The 15315-nt window shown below is 33.3% G+C and overlaps 1 protein-coding gene across 3 annotated transcripts in view; it reads left to right on the forward strand.

Moving 5' to 3' along the window:
• adgrb3 (adhesion G protein-coupled receptor B3) overlaps positions 1–15315 on the forward strand; it is a 206300-nt gene that overhangs the window by 136866 nt on the left and 54119 nt on the right. For all 3 annotated transcript variants that reach the window (XM_051125797.1, XM_051125798.1, XM_051125799.1), the window contains 4 exons: positions 1851–1997; positions 4508–4583; positions 10525–10627; positions 13056–13099. In XM_051125797.1, coding sequence (XP_050981754.1) covers positions 1851–1997; positions 4508–4583; positions 10525–10627; positions 13056–13099 — 370 coding nt within the window. The remainder of the gene's footprint in view (positions 1–1850; positions 1998–4507; positions 4584–10524; positions 10628–13055; positions 13100–15315) is intronic.

Below are 15315 nucleotides of genomic sequence, written 5' to 3' on the forward strand. Positions count from 1 at the left end.
GCACTGCCACTTTCCTCCTCCTCACACACACACGAGAACCCTGTGCCCGCTGTAGGATGGTCCTCACCTACTGTACACCTCAACACTCATTACCTGACAGTTCTCTCTACTGCTAAATAGACAACGCATGCACCAGGGTTTGCACCATTAAAATGGTATTTAAAAGGCATTGTCAATTGTAAAAAAAAAACTGTGCGTAGAAAAGGTTCTATATTTTGACCGTATGTTTACACACATTCTTACATATAAGTACAAGTTGGTAGATCCCGCATTTTGCATTAAACTGTTCTTACACACTCGCACATTATGCGCACATCTGTATCAATATATCTGTCATCTGTCATCAATATAAAGCCCAGATGCTTCATTTTCTAGTACACAATTATATTTTTTCTCAGTCACACTACTATATTTTGAAAAAGCTGTATCTTTTGTTTAAAAAAAGGTTTTCACATCACATACAACCCTGGTATTCAGCTGTCCAATTTGTAAAGTTGCTCATTCTACTCTGCATTTAAGCATTAAAATTACCTAAAATATAAATTAATTTCATAGTTTTGCCTTCAATTAGATTAGGTTATCAAGAGATTTGGGTATGCGCTTTAAAAATAATAAGTGTTTATTGTCATATAACTTGTTTTATTTGTGTCCGAAAAACTATTGTCAATTAAGTTACCCACTAGAAAACCCCCCTCAGAAAGGAATGGTTTGTCCCATTCTCACATAATTTGCACAGTATGATGATGATATTTCCTCTAGAAGCACATAGATGAAACACTAGAAGTTATGTTCTCTCTCTTTCCCCTAATATTGGTTAAACTAGCAAACCTGTGTCAAGAGTGGATTAACTGACTGTCAACAGTGTTACACAAGTATTATTGCTGCAACAAGACAACTAAACAAGACAACTAAAACTTCTGTTTTGTTTATGAAAGTATATTTCTAAACATACCACATGCTCAGTAGTTCTAGGCTTCCATGTTGAGTATAGGCCCAAAACACTAAAAATGTCAACTAAGTTACCTGTCAACTGTGTTACCCAGTAAAGGTAACATGGTGGACAGTAGGGAACATAGATGGTATTTTATGCACATGTTCCTACAGATCACCTTTATTTATATAGCACTTTATCCAATATAGATTGTTTCAAAGCAGCGATGTAAGGTCATGTTTGGGTTTTTGGGAAACAGGAAAACTTTTTCTTCACATTGTCAAATTCTAAATATACCCCTAATTATAGAATGACCCAAAATGAGGGCCCTGGAATTTTAAATAAGGTTTCAAATATGAAGTAAAATTGTAATTTGATTTGGAAATTGTGAAGTAAGTTCAAAAGGAATGATTTTAAATGTATCTTTTTAAATGCTTTTTTTATACAAACAGTTTATGCACTTAATTTCCCAGAATAAACTTTGCTGTAATTTATCTTCCAGATGACACCAAACTACAGGGTGGGCCATTTATATGGATACATCACACATCAAACTTATTGGGAATTTAAACAGGACGTTAATATCACCAACCATTCCCATTTTATTAAGGTGTATCCATATAAATGGCCCACCCTGTATATTAAGTTCTGAAAACAAAAATGACATTATACAGTTTGGTGTTAACTGTTCTGACTGTTTGGCCCTTGGGTTAAAAAACAACAACATAAAACAGTCTAATTAGTTGATAAAAACGTATTCTACATATTGTGGAATAAATAAGCAGAATTAGTCCAAATTTTTTATGTAATTATGTATGTTTTGTCACAGACCTTGTGTAAGACTTATGAATTTGCTGTTTTACAAGTGGATGGGGAATAAACTGTCACTTTTCTTGCTTTCTCTTGTACTTTTTTTTAGTTGCGAGTATACAGAGGCTGCCTGCGGTATCTGTGATGACAGACATTAACTTTCCTATGAAGGGACGGAAAGGGATGGTGGACTGGGCAAGAAACTCAGAGGACAAAGTTGTCATTCCCAAAGGAATCTTTGTACCCCAGACTGCAGGTAATGTACATGTTGTCACACTGCATACTGTACGTCTTACGTCTAGTACAGTTTTACAAGATTGTAAAAGCTAGTTTTCATTTAGCACCATTTACATTCGACAAAGCAGGCTGTCAGCATGAGAATCAACAATACAAAATCTTTTGCAGAAACAGTGATTTAAGTTATCATAATTAATGCAACAAATTGCCAGTTTTAAATTAAGTAATGTGAAATGCCATAGTGCCTCCTGACGCTTTTTTCGTCATGTTATTTAAAGGCAAAAACCTGTTAACTGGAGTTTGTCACACCATGTTAACATTTTGTTTTGTGCTAACAAGTACACTGTAAAAAACAATTTGTTAAATCAATTTAAAATAATTTGTTACCCAGCTGCTTTAAACTTTTAAGTTTAGTCAACTCAAAAAAATTAGTAATCTTGAAAAGTTGTACTAAGTGGCAACTTAGACATTTGAGTTGATTCAACTTAAAATTTTAAGGTAGCTGGGTAACAAATTATTTTAAGTTGACTCAACAAATTGTGTTGTTTTTTTTTTTGTTTTGTTTTTTTTGTGTGTTTTTAGGTTTGAAAACCAATTTTTTAAGTCAACTCAAATATCTAAGTTGTCACATAGACTAAACTTGTTTGAGTTGACTGAACGTAAAATATTAAGGCAGCAGGGTAACAAATTATTTTAAGTTGACTCAACAAATTGTGTTGTTGTTTTTTTTTTTTTTTTTGGTTTTTTTTGTGTTTTTTTTTTATACAGTGCATGAATCTTAGACCCCATTTGTTTAAGGAATGCAGGATAAAATAGTACTTTTTTAGACCTGTCTTTGTAGCAGAGTCATGCATAAACTGATGTAATATTTATATAAAATTGACTACATATGGTCTTTAATTGGAGTTGCTTTTTACTATGTGAAATCTTGAAAATGGAGCTTTTTCAAAGCTAGAAATCAGGTGAAACTCATAAAAAAGGATCTTTTTCCTTTGGTGTTAAAAAATTCTGACTGTACAACTAAAGTGAGATTTTTCAAAGTTCATTTCACACTAGATTTTAACACTTTTTTTTTTTACACATTTGGCAGACACTTTTATCCAAAGCAACTTACATTGCATTCATGGTTTACTCTTTATCAGTTCATGCATTGCATTACCTTGGAATCGAACCCATGACTTTGGCGTTGCTAGCACTATGCTCTACTGTTTGAGCTACAGGAATATTTCTAGTTGTATGTGCTATTAAAAATCGATGGTAATTGAAGAATCACCCATGTATCTCCTTTGTGCTAACAAGTACACTGTAAAAAACAATTTGTTAAATCAACTTAAAATAATTTGTTACCCAGCTGCTTTAAACTTTTAAGTTTAGTCAACTCAACAAGTTTAGTTTAGTCAATTTTGTAAACTTGAGTAGTTAAGTTTGAGTTGATTGAACTTAAAAAGTTTGTTTTATTATATCGATCAACTGCATATTTTGTGCATATTGACCACTAATGTATTATACAAAAATAAATTGTTTTGGTTGTATTATTTCTTTTAACACTCCACACTCTTTTTCGTCTTACAAAAAAAAAAAAAAAATCCATTCAAATCATCAAATCTTCCTGAAATATTGTTTTATTTGTTTGATAAGTAACCAATAATATGCAAGTGAGATACAGTACAGCAATGCTTTGACTTTTTACATTTAAAGTTTCCAGAAGGCACAGTAAAATGATGGCATTTTTGGTTATTTCGGATCATCGGTAGGATATTAAAAGTTTCATAATCGCTACCATATGATAGTGTTAAAATTTCAAAGCGGTGACATGCTGTGACCGTTTAATGGGATAGCTTTAAGATTACAAGATTATATGTCAGCCACTTGCCATTTGCCTGTTTTAGAGGAGACTGCACTTGGTCGACCACATCAATTCAGATGACACAGCACTCGCTGTATCCTCTCAAACAATGATAGTAAAGAGAGCTAAGCACCAGCGCACCAGACTATTTACTTAATTAGGGTGATCAGTCTTATCTGAAGTGTATCAGAGGGAAGTAATGAAGGATTGATTTAATACATAACTCACTCCAGCTCGCCTTGAGCTTGACTAGAGGGCTGTACTGAGCTGTTTGAACCAGGATTAGCCTTCCTGTCAGCAGAGAGGACCTTTGCCTCTCAGTTATCAATAACCTTGCTAGTATAGCCTGATCTACCACTTTATTCATTATTGGCAGGAAATTTATGATGGATTAGCTGTCAGGAATATTGTTTGGCAAGAGACCTGATATTTAATGAGTATTTTGCAGGTTTAGAGGTTAATTAATTCCTGTAGCTTTGAAAAAAGAAATCTTGTTAAATTACTTTGGATTAAAACATCCCCACATGGAAGTGGGAAGGTATTAGAGAGAATTCCTACTGTCTCATCCATGTTGCTGAGTCAAAAATGTGAAAAGGGAGATGAGAAAAACACATTTGTATGCTATTTGATGTGATTAGATAATGCAATGATTGTATCATCTAACCGAGACTGTTTTCCGGCAGATATGGATGGATCTCCTGTGTTCATTCTCGGAACGGTTCTCTACAAGACTCTTGGCCTTATGCTGCCTGCTCCTCGGTAAGACTCTGTTAATCCCTGGTCATTTAGATGAAGTATTACAAAGCTATCATAAGGATATTGTAGAGGAGAGATTCCCAATAAGGGTACGTGTACCCTAGGGACTACTTAAGAAGATTCCTACTTGGAGAGATCTTGATTTATTAAACCTGTAAAATAGAAAAATGACTTGATTAAAATAACTTATCAGGGTTAATTTGATCAAAGTTCCCTTTTATAAAAAGAAAATCAAATATTGTGTGTAATGTGTGCGAGTTTCTGAATTTATGACACCCGTAACAGAATGTTACATTGTGAGTCAGATTTTTTTTAATCACTATTTTTTGTTTAAGTGACTAAAAAGAAACACTTTTTTATTTGAATGGGTGCAGTTTTCATATGATATAATTTTTAAAAGGTTTTAAAAAGTTTTTCAATAATTGGAGGCAAACAATTATTCAAGACTGGTGGGGAAAAAATAAAATAAAATAAAATAATTTCTAAAATATTTATAATTTTTTTTCTTTAGTTGAATGCAACAAAATTTAAAAGACTAGAGGGGATTAAAATAAAATAAAATAAATAAAATAAAATAATACATTATTTCTAAAGCCAAATTACTTTATAGAGCTTTTCAGTAATTGGATGCAACCAAATATTCAAGACTGAAGGGTATTAAAATAAAAAAATACATAAAATATTTATTTCTAAAACCATTTGGATGCAACCAAATATTAAAGACTGGAGGGGATCAAAATAAAATAAAAAAAAAAATAAAATAAAATAAAATAAAATAAAATAAAATAAAATAAAATAAAATAAAATAATTCTTTCTAAAAGATTTATAAGTTTTTTTATTAATTGGATGCGACCAAATATTTAAGACTGGAGGGGATCAAAATAAAAAAAAATAAAATAAAAATATTTATTTCTAAAACCATTTGGATGCAACCAAATATTCAAGACTGGAGGGGATCAAAATAAAATAAATAAAATAAAATAAAATAAAATAAAAAGTAATTATTTCTAAAAGATTTATAGATGTTTCATTAATTGGATGCAACCAAATATTTAAGACTGGAGGGGATCAAAATAAAAAAAAATAAAAAAATAAAATTTATTTCTAAAACCATTTGGATGCAACCAAATATTCAAGACTGGAGGGGATCAAAATAAAATAAAGTAAAATAAAATAAAATAAAATAAAAAGTAATTATTTCTAAAAGATTTATAGATGTTTCATTAATTGGATGCAACCAAATATTTAAGACTGGAGGGGATCAAAATAAAATAAAATAAAATAAAATAAAATAAAATAAAATAAAATAAAATAAACATAATTTCTAAAGCCAAATTACTTAATAAGGCTTTTCAATATTTGGACGCAACCAAATATTCAAGACTGAAGGGTATAAAAATGAAATGAAATATTTAATTAAATAAATAAAATAATTTACATATCCATGCTGATTTCAGAATATTTTTTCTTTGTTTCCAGTTTTTCTTGTCATATACAGTACATGCAGTTTTAAACTGTATAATCAGTTACATTTAACTATGAGCTGTCTTTTAGTTTTTTTTTTTTTTTTTGACGTTTTAGCATAGGAATTATGCTGCATTCATGCCATGTTGGAATTACTGTAATTCCAGTTTTCAAGCCATCATCACAAGTTTTATCTTAGAAAGCTAAGACTTCTCTATTACTTCACTGTACTGTATGATGTCTTTTCTTTTATAAATGACAGCAGCCTCAACAGTTAAAGGTGTTTCACCTTGTATGTTATAGTGAGTGTTATATTCTTTGATTTGAACTAATATAGTGATGAATTTTGCTGGATGGATTGATTTGCATCATGCTTGTTGCCATAGAAACTAATAATTTCAGTGTCTGAGCAAAGTAGAACTGCTCAAAGTAGAATCTCTGAATTATCATCATAATCACAACAATTCCAACATCAAATTATTGCAGCATTATTCCAGGTTTTTGGTTCACATGTCTGGTGTTGGTTATGGTATTAATAAGGAATTTGTCCCTGTATGAAACTAAATTATGTGGCTAATTTGTTAAACCCTAGTGGTAAATACTGTGCACACAGAAAAACAACAATTAAGGGAGCTGTTGATTTTTATCTAGTCCTAAAAAAAGAAGCTGGTACAACAAACTACAATGTTTTCTCTCCCAGTCTGTATGTCAGAATAAAAATTTTGAGTCCTGAGTCTTGAAGCTTAGGATCAAAACCTTCTGTTCCATTTGAGGACTTCCACTCAAACCTCCGGAGACACACACAGGACAGAACAGACCTTTCCTGGTGTGGCTCTGAGCTGTCAGTCAAATCTCAGCAAACCTGAGTATGATTCCTCCATGGAATTCCCACTGACAGGGAAAGAGTTCATGGAAGAACAGAGAAGAAGGGCGGTCCTCTGTTCTTGAGCTCTGTTGGAATCACAGGAGCCAGTAGGGAGATGGAGATCAGTACAAACAATGGAAGATAACAGAAGAAAAGTGTTACAAAGAAACAAGCAAACAAAAACAATGCAACATAGCAGAGGGATTTGTAAAGACAGATCATGTTGCTGAACAGTTAATCACAAGACAAAATACTCTGTCTACAAGAATCATAAGCACATGAACAGTTAAAATATATGCATCCTTGTTTGTAGTGTTTAATGTGCTTTTTGGACAACACAAATCATTTATATTAGGAATTTTATCCTTATGTGGAAATTTATACCTGAGCATTCAAACAGTTTTTCCTTTTCCATACAGTATAATTAAAGTAAGTAGTGATTATGGCTTTTCAGATACCAAAACTCAATTTTAATTTTGGATAAACTTACCCTTTAAAGGAGAAGTCCACTTTCAAAACAAAGATTCACATATAATGTACTCACCCCCTAATGTATCATCTAAGATGTTCATGTCTTTCTTTCTTCAGTTGTAAAGAAATTATGTTTTTTGAGGAAAACATTTCAGGATTTTTCTCCACATAATGGACTGATATGGTGCCCCGAGTTTGAACTTCCAAAAAGCAGTTTAAATGCAGCTTCAAATGAACCCAAATGCGGTTGTAAACGATCCCAGTCGAGGAAGAGGGGTCTTATCTAGCGTAACAATCGGTTATTTTCATAAAAATAATACAATAAATACACTTTTTAATGTCATATGCTCATCTTGTCTTACTCTCCCTGGACTGTTTTTTTTCCAGTTCATGACAGTTAGGGTATGTTGGAAAACTCCCATCTCATGTTCTCCCTCAACTCAAAATCGTCCTATATCGCTGTTTTACCTCTTTTGTTAAGGGTGTTTGATCTTCTTTGCATGTTCACTTTGCAAAGACTGTTTCAGTACTTCTGCAGCAATGTAGGATGATTTTGAAATGATTTTTGAAGTTGAGGGAGAAAATACGATTGGAGTTTTTCGACATACCCTAACTGTCTTGAACCAGAATACACAGAGTTCAGGGAGAGCAAGACAAGATGAGCATTTGAGATTAAAAAGTATTTAAGTTGTATTTTTTAAAATAAAAATAACCGATTGTTTCGCTAGATAAGACCCTTCTTTCTCATCTGGGATCGTTTACAACCACATTTGGGATCGTTTGAAGCTGCATTTAAACTGCATTTTGGAAGTTCAAATTTGGGGCACCATAGCAGTCCATTATATGGAGAAAAATGCTGAAATGTTTCCTCAAAAAACATAATTTCTTTACGACTGAAGAAAGAAAGACATGAACATCTTGGATGACAAGGGGATGAGTACATTATATGTGAATCTTTGTTTTGGAAGTGAACTTCTCCTTTAAGAGTCTTCCATGCATTTCAGGCTGTGTGGACATTCATGACACCATACGGCACCACTTCTGCTTGATTATATCAAACCAAGAGGCTGTTTATCCATGCACAGATAATGTCTTTGATCCAATCCAATCTATACATTCATTTTAAAAGGATTCATTTTTGCCTTTAGGATGATTTGCTTGCAGACAAAGACAAATTCATTTTCTGTGACTAAGTCCGCTCAATTCATATTCATTCTGAATACCACAATCTAAAATGAAGAGTGTGACAGACTGTAAAATATTGTCAGAAGTATAAAACTAAGAGACCTGTCTCAGATATAGCATCTTTGTCGTTCCAATTCATTTCTTGAGAAGCTGCATCCGTTTTCTGTCTTTGCTTCTTTTTAAATTGACCATGAAATCATGCACTAAACAGTTTGAGTTGACAAATGTTATACAAGTAAAATTGGTTTAGTTAGAGGAGGAGGACGTATGCAAGGTGAGAGAGATGTTTTGAGTGTACTTCAAGCTTAATATCAACATGATTTGCACCCATGTTGCATTAGACAAGAGCACTTGAATATGTTTAAAATTTATGCATGGCTAACAAATACTGTTTTTAATTATACATAAAAGTGCTTAAAGTAACTTTTTGAGTCTGGTGATGACAAATGACTGCTTTTCATCTCTATGTTACCATTTTACCCAGAGGCGATTATTTCGAGTTAAATTAAAAACTAGACCAATTATAATTTGTTGTGTTTACTTCAGTTGAAGTCAAAATTAGAGGGATCATACAAAATGCATGTTATTTTTTATTTTGTATTGACCTGAATAAGATATTTCTTATAAATGACGTTAACATATAGTCCATAAGAGAAAATAATAGTTGAATTTATAAAAATGACCCCGTTCAAAAGTTTACATACACTTGATTCTTAATACTCTGTTGTTGATAGTTGTTCATGAGTCATTTGTTTGTCCTAACAGTTAATCTGCTGTTCTTCAAAAAAAAATCCTTCAGGTCACACAAATTCTTTGGTTTTTCAGCATTTTATGTAATTGAACTCTTTCCAACAATGACTGTATGATTTTGAAATCCATCTTTTCACACTGAGGACAACTGATGGATTCATATGCAACTATTACAGTAGGTTCAAACACTCACTGTTGCGCCAGAAGGAAACATGGTGCATTGAAGATCAAGGTAAATTTATCTTATTTTGTTTTCTGGGAAACATGTAAGTATCTTCTGTTGCTTCTAAAGGGCAGTACCAAATGAAAAAAATATGATATTTAGGCAAAAAAAAAAAATGTTCACACATTCATTCTGTTCAAAAGTTTTCACCCCTGGCTCTTAATGCATCGTTTTTACTTCTGAAGCATCAGTGAGTGTTTGAACCTTCTGTAATAGTTGCATATGAGTCCCTCAGTTGTCCTCAGTGTGAAAAGATGGATCTTGAAATCATACAATCATTGTTGGAAAGGGTTCAAATACACACAAATGCTGAAAAACCAACCAGTTTAACTGTTCAGGACAAACAAGGAACTCATGAACAACTATCACTAAACAAAAAAACACAGCTGTGGGTCATTCAGGTAACAACACAGTATTAAGAATCAAGTGTGTGTAAACTTTTGAACGGGTTCGTTTTTATAAATTCAACTATTATTTTCTCTTGTGGACTATAGGTAAGCATATTTTATGTAAGACATATCTTATTCAGTTCAGTTCTAAATAAAAAAATAATATGCATTTTGTATGATCCTTATTTTGGTAAAATAATTAACAATTTGCAGATTCTGCAAGGTGTATGTAAACTTTTGACTATGTAAACTGTATAATATAACTTTGTCCATCTGTATTTATTTATAGTTTATTCATTTCACCCTTTAAATGCAGTCTAGCATATGATCATTTCTGGTCTCTGCTAGCAGAAAATATCTCATTTGAAGTGAAATACCGACCTTAGAAAATCACAACCTCATACTGATTGTCTAAACTGAGTCCAACCTGAAAAGACAGTTCTGTGCTAAATGAGCCATTTCCATTAAAATGTGCAGAATGGGGAGTTTAAACAAAAATCAATGCTGATGATAATGGAAGTATTGAAATGAATGAAATTAGCATTCCTCTTTCAAGCATGAACTGACTGTTGTGTGCGATTTGATCTAACCCACAGGAATAACACCGCTGTGAACTCGAAAGTGATTGCTGTGACTGTCCGACCAGAACCCAGGGTTACAGAAGCCCAGCTGGAGATTGAGTTAGCTCATCTAGCTAATGTAAGCACCAGTCAGATCTCAACACGCCTCACAAAAACAACCCAGAGAGGCTAATTGGTGCTGGGGAGGTCACATATATTTTAAAACCTCCTAGTGGTGGACTCTTTTAATGTTTTATTGGTCTGTTGGTTTAAAGGAGCATGTTAATATGCCATTTTTTTACACATGGGAAGCAATGTACAGCCTTTACATCCCAGAGATCCTCCATTAATGGATGTCAACAAATTTTTAAATAAGTCGGGTGGAAAATGACAATGAGAGATAATAATGAGCCCAAGCTGTGTCTCATGTGGATTTTTTTAAATGAATTTTTATAGATTTATTGATTGATTGATTTATTTTTAAGTGCAAAAATCCTAATTCAAAGCTTTTGTCGGTGTAAAAGTTACCAAATCTTTTGAAGTTTTTATATATATAATGATATATTTTATAAATATATATATAGTCATGTATTTTTTATATTATATATACATACCAGAGGATGTGTTGAGTGGAGCGGCAACAACAATTTCCCCTCCGCGCTCCAAGCATTCAATAATCACTCTGCTCCAGCTCCGCTCCGGGTTCACCATTTTCCACTCCCCGCTCCAATCCTTGCTCAGCTAATCAGGAACACCTCTCCGTTTTTGCTCCGAGGAAATTTACGGCTAAATTATTTCAGTATGTTTTGAAATATCACATAACATATATATTACAGTAAAATAAAACAAAATAAAATACTAGGAAAGACGTTTTGTGGCTTATTGGACCACTAGTGTGCAAACTATTATCCTACCACATTCCTATCCAGCTTATTAGGTGGTTGTCAGCATTAAAAAGTATCATCTGCTTTTTTCAATGCAAATTTTGTTTGTAAAGGATAAAAATAATAGTTCATTTTTGTCAGTTATTTGATCTACGGATCGCTGCATTTCCTACTGATTTCTGCTCATTTGAAATCGGATACAGAAGCAGCGCTGTAAGATTACATTTGATTGAATCCATTATTGAGATAACAACTGCGTGTGTAAATAAGTGTTGTACCTGTTTAAATCATGTTTTCATCTGAAAATATTCAGTATCTAGAAGGAGCAAACAAATTCCTTGAAAACTATCCTCTTAAACCTCCTACTCATGTATATTGCTGTCATTATAATGTTCACATTTTTTCTAATCTTAGTGATCCATCTATATCAAGCTAGACTATGTTTAACATGTGAGTTCTTGCTAAATATGCAGGTATATTACGAATCGTTGGCATGAATTGTACTCGTGATGGAGCCTTAGTGGCACGCTCTTGGAGCAAGTGAAAACCACGATGCTCTGGCTTTTAAAAAATCCGCTACTCGCTCCTATTCAAAATCACAACGCTCTACTGCGCACTCCGCTCCCGCTCACATACTCTGATACATACACTAACACAATTAACACAATTAGTTACTTTTTATGGAGTAACGCAATATTGTAATGGATTACTTTGTAACTTTCCCCAATACTCTCTGAAACAATAATTAAATTAATACAAATATTCACTTGTAATTGTGTAGTTAATGTAAAAAGCAAATATGTGACCCTAAACCACAAGACCAGTCTTAAGTAGCACGGATATATTTGCAGCAATAGCCAAAAATACATTGTATGGGTCAAAATGATAGATTTTTCTTTTATGCCAAAAATCATTAAGATATTAAGTAAACATGTTTTATGTACGGTAAATATATCAAAGCGTTTAAAAATGTACTAATAAATGTTTTATTAGTAATATGCATTGATAAGAACTGCATTTGGACAACTTTAAAGGTAATTTTCTCAGTATTTGGAATTTTTTTTTTTTTTTGCACCCTCAGATTCCAGATTTTCAAATAGTTATATCTCGCCCAAATATTGTCATATTCTAACAAACCATAAATCAATGGAAAGCTTATGTATAAATCTCAGTTTCAAAAAATGAACCCTTATGACTGGTTTTGTGGTCCGGGGTCACATATATTAACACAATGAAACATACAGCCTTTTAAAGAGAATCTAGAAGAAGAATCTGGGTGTATCTGAGCTGAATTCAGAAGGAAATGTGGTCTTCTGTTCCTCTTTGAATCTCTACAGCCAATCAAAGGGAGCTCTACAAAGCCTGTGTCATTTGTTTCAGGCTCATTAATCAACAGACAAGTAGCAGTAATTAGTCCAATAATTAATTTGCCATCACCAGTTAGTTCTCTCCTCATTGTGTCATCAAGATATGGCCCAGATGATTACAATGGGAGCTCTTTTCTCCACAACGCTTTTTTCCCCTCCCATTCCTGTTTATCTTTTAAATAACGTGACTTCTGTTTTGAGATAGGCTGTTTTTATTGGCTATCGTAGTGAAAGTGTCTTTTTATTGGCATGTACTGTGATATGTCTAATCATTGTGTTGCTTGTCCAATCACAGCGTGTGTTTGTTTTCTTCCAGGGAACAATGAATCCGTTCTGTGCACTGTGGGACAGCTCTATTATGTAAGTGAAAGTCAGTTTTATGGGTGTAAATGCTATGTGTCCATGATTGTGTTCTGATTTGTGAAAATGAGACTTTAATACAATAACTTCATGCCCAATAATAAATAGTGGTGCTTGTTGAAATATCCAGCCATTGTATCCATGGAAACATGTTTCTGCTGCCATCGAGGTGAAACAGTGGTTGACATTAGCAGTAATAGAATTTTGATTGTGTTATTCTCAGAGAATACATTTGATAGGAACATATTTTAAACACTTGCAGTGCTCTCAGGCTCTTTTTATCTTTTCACTCTCAAGTCAACATGAAATCACAACTGACCCATTTTATTTTATTAATGCTCATCTTATTACACACAGTTCGAGTTAAATCAATTTGCTATAGCTTGTTTTTAATTCTAAGCAAAAAAAAACTGTCAATTTTTCTTAAAGGGGCCATGATATGAGAAACCAAATTTCTCTTGATCTTTTGACATAGAAGAGGTTTTTGCATGCTTAAAGGGGTAGTTCACTTCCAGAACAAAAATTTACAGATAATGTACTCACCCCGTTGTCATCCAAGATGTTCATGTCTTACTTTCTTCAGTCATAAAGAAATTATGTTTTTTGAGGAAAACGTTTTAAGAATGTTCTCCATGCAGTGGACTTCAGTGGTGTCCGCGAGTCTGAACGTCCAAAGTTCTGTTTCAATGCAGCTTCAAAGGGCTCTAAATGATCCCAGCCGAGGAAGAAGGGTCTTATCTAGCGAAACAATCGGTCATTTTCTAAAAAATAATAATAAATGTGTATACTTTTTAACCTCATCTTGTCTAGCTCTGTGATGCACGTGTGTACTCTGTGTAATCCGGGTCAATACAGTTAGGGTAGGCTGGAAAACTCCAATCTCTAATCTCCTCGAACTTCAAAATCATTCTACATGCTGTTTTACCTTTTTTGGTAAAGGGCATTTGACCTCCTTTGTTCACTCTGTAAACGCTGGGTCAGTACTTCTGCAGCGATGTAGGACGATTTTAAAGTTAGAAGAGAAAATGAGATGGGAGTTTTTTGACATACCCTAACTGTAATGACCCAGATTACACAAAGTACGCATGCGCATGGCAGAGCTAGACAAGATGTGCATTTGAGGTTAAAAAGTATATAAAATTTTATATTTTTTAGAAAATGACCAATCATTTCACTACATAAAACACTTATTCTTCAGCTGGGATCGTTTAAAGCTCTTTGAAGCTGCATTTAAACTGCATTTTGGATGTTCAAACTCGCGGGCACCATTGAAGTCCACTATATGGAGATCATTCCTAAAATGTTTTCCTCAAAAAAAAAAAAAAAACATAATTTCCAGGCACAGTCATTTGCATAAACGCTGCCTCCAGAGCAACACATCGACAAATAGTCTTCTTCTCACCATAGGCCCCGCCCACTGGTGTTTAATTGCTTAACAGCTGACACTTCGTTACGCTGAATGTGTCGCATCAAAAGCAAATAGAAATTATAATCACTGCCGCTATCTTGTCTACAATGGATACAGTGTACAAATGCACATTCGCTTTCTGACACAGTCCACACGAGTCTGTCGTCAACAGGACTTTGGTTTAAACAGCTTGTTCGTTTGTAAATGAGGGACAGTGTCATGGAGAGTTCACAAAAAAAACATTTGTTGAAAGATGAGGTGGTAGTAGATCTGACTGGAGCTGCATCACAAACTGTAAGTAAATTATTTCATAATGCTTTCTCTAGAAATGACCGTTTTATTTTGATCATGTTGTCAAACCTCACATGCAATAGCGAGGGGGCGTTGATAGTGTTTCCTATGCAATGACGTTAGCCAATCATAACAGTGGCTGATTACTGACAAGCCTTAAAAGACCCACCCCTTAAAACAGGTCGTTTTAGACAAAGGGTCAGAATGAGGGTTGAAAATAATAATTTGTCCACATTCATTTATTTATTAATTTATTGTGCAAAAACCTTTATTAATATTATAAGTAAACCTCAAAGAACATATTAAAATAATAAAAAAGTCATGACCCCTATAATATTTTTGAGCCTTTTTGCAATGTTCTGTAGTACATTTATTTATATAAATTTTATGATGTTCTCGCTTTGATATTTTTTTCCTCATAGAATGTATTGTTTTTCTCATATTATTGTGACTTTGTATTACTGAGAAATACACTCTGTTACTTAAAAGCATCTGTATCCGGATGTTATTCTGAGAA

This window comes from Labeo rohita, chromosome 13 (assembly GCF_022985175.1).
Source record: "Labeo rohita strain BAU-BD-2019 chromosome 13, IGBB_LRoh.1.0, whole genome shotgun sequence".
NCBI classification, from domain to species: domain Eukaryota; kingdom Metazoa; phylum Chordata; class Actinopteri; order Cypriniformes; family Cyprinidae; genus Labeo; species Labeo rohita.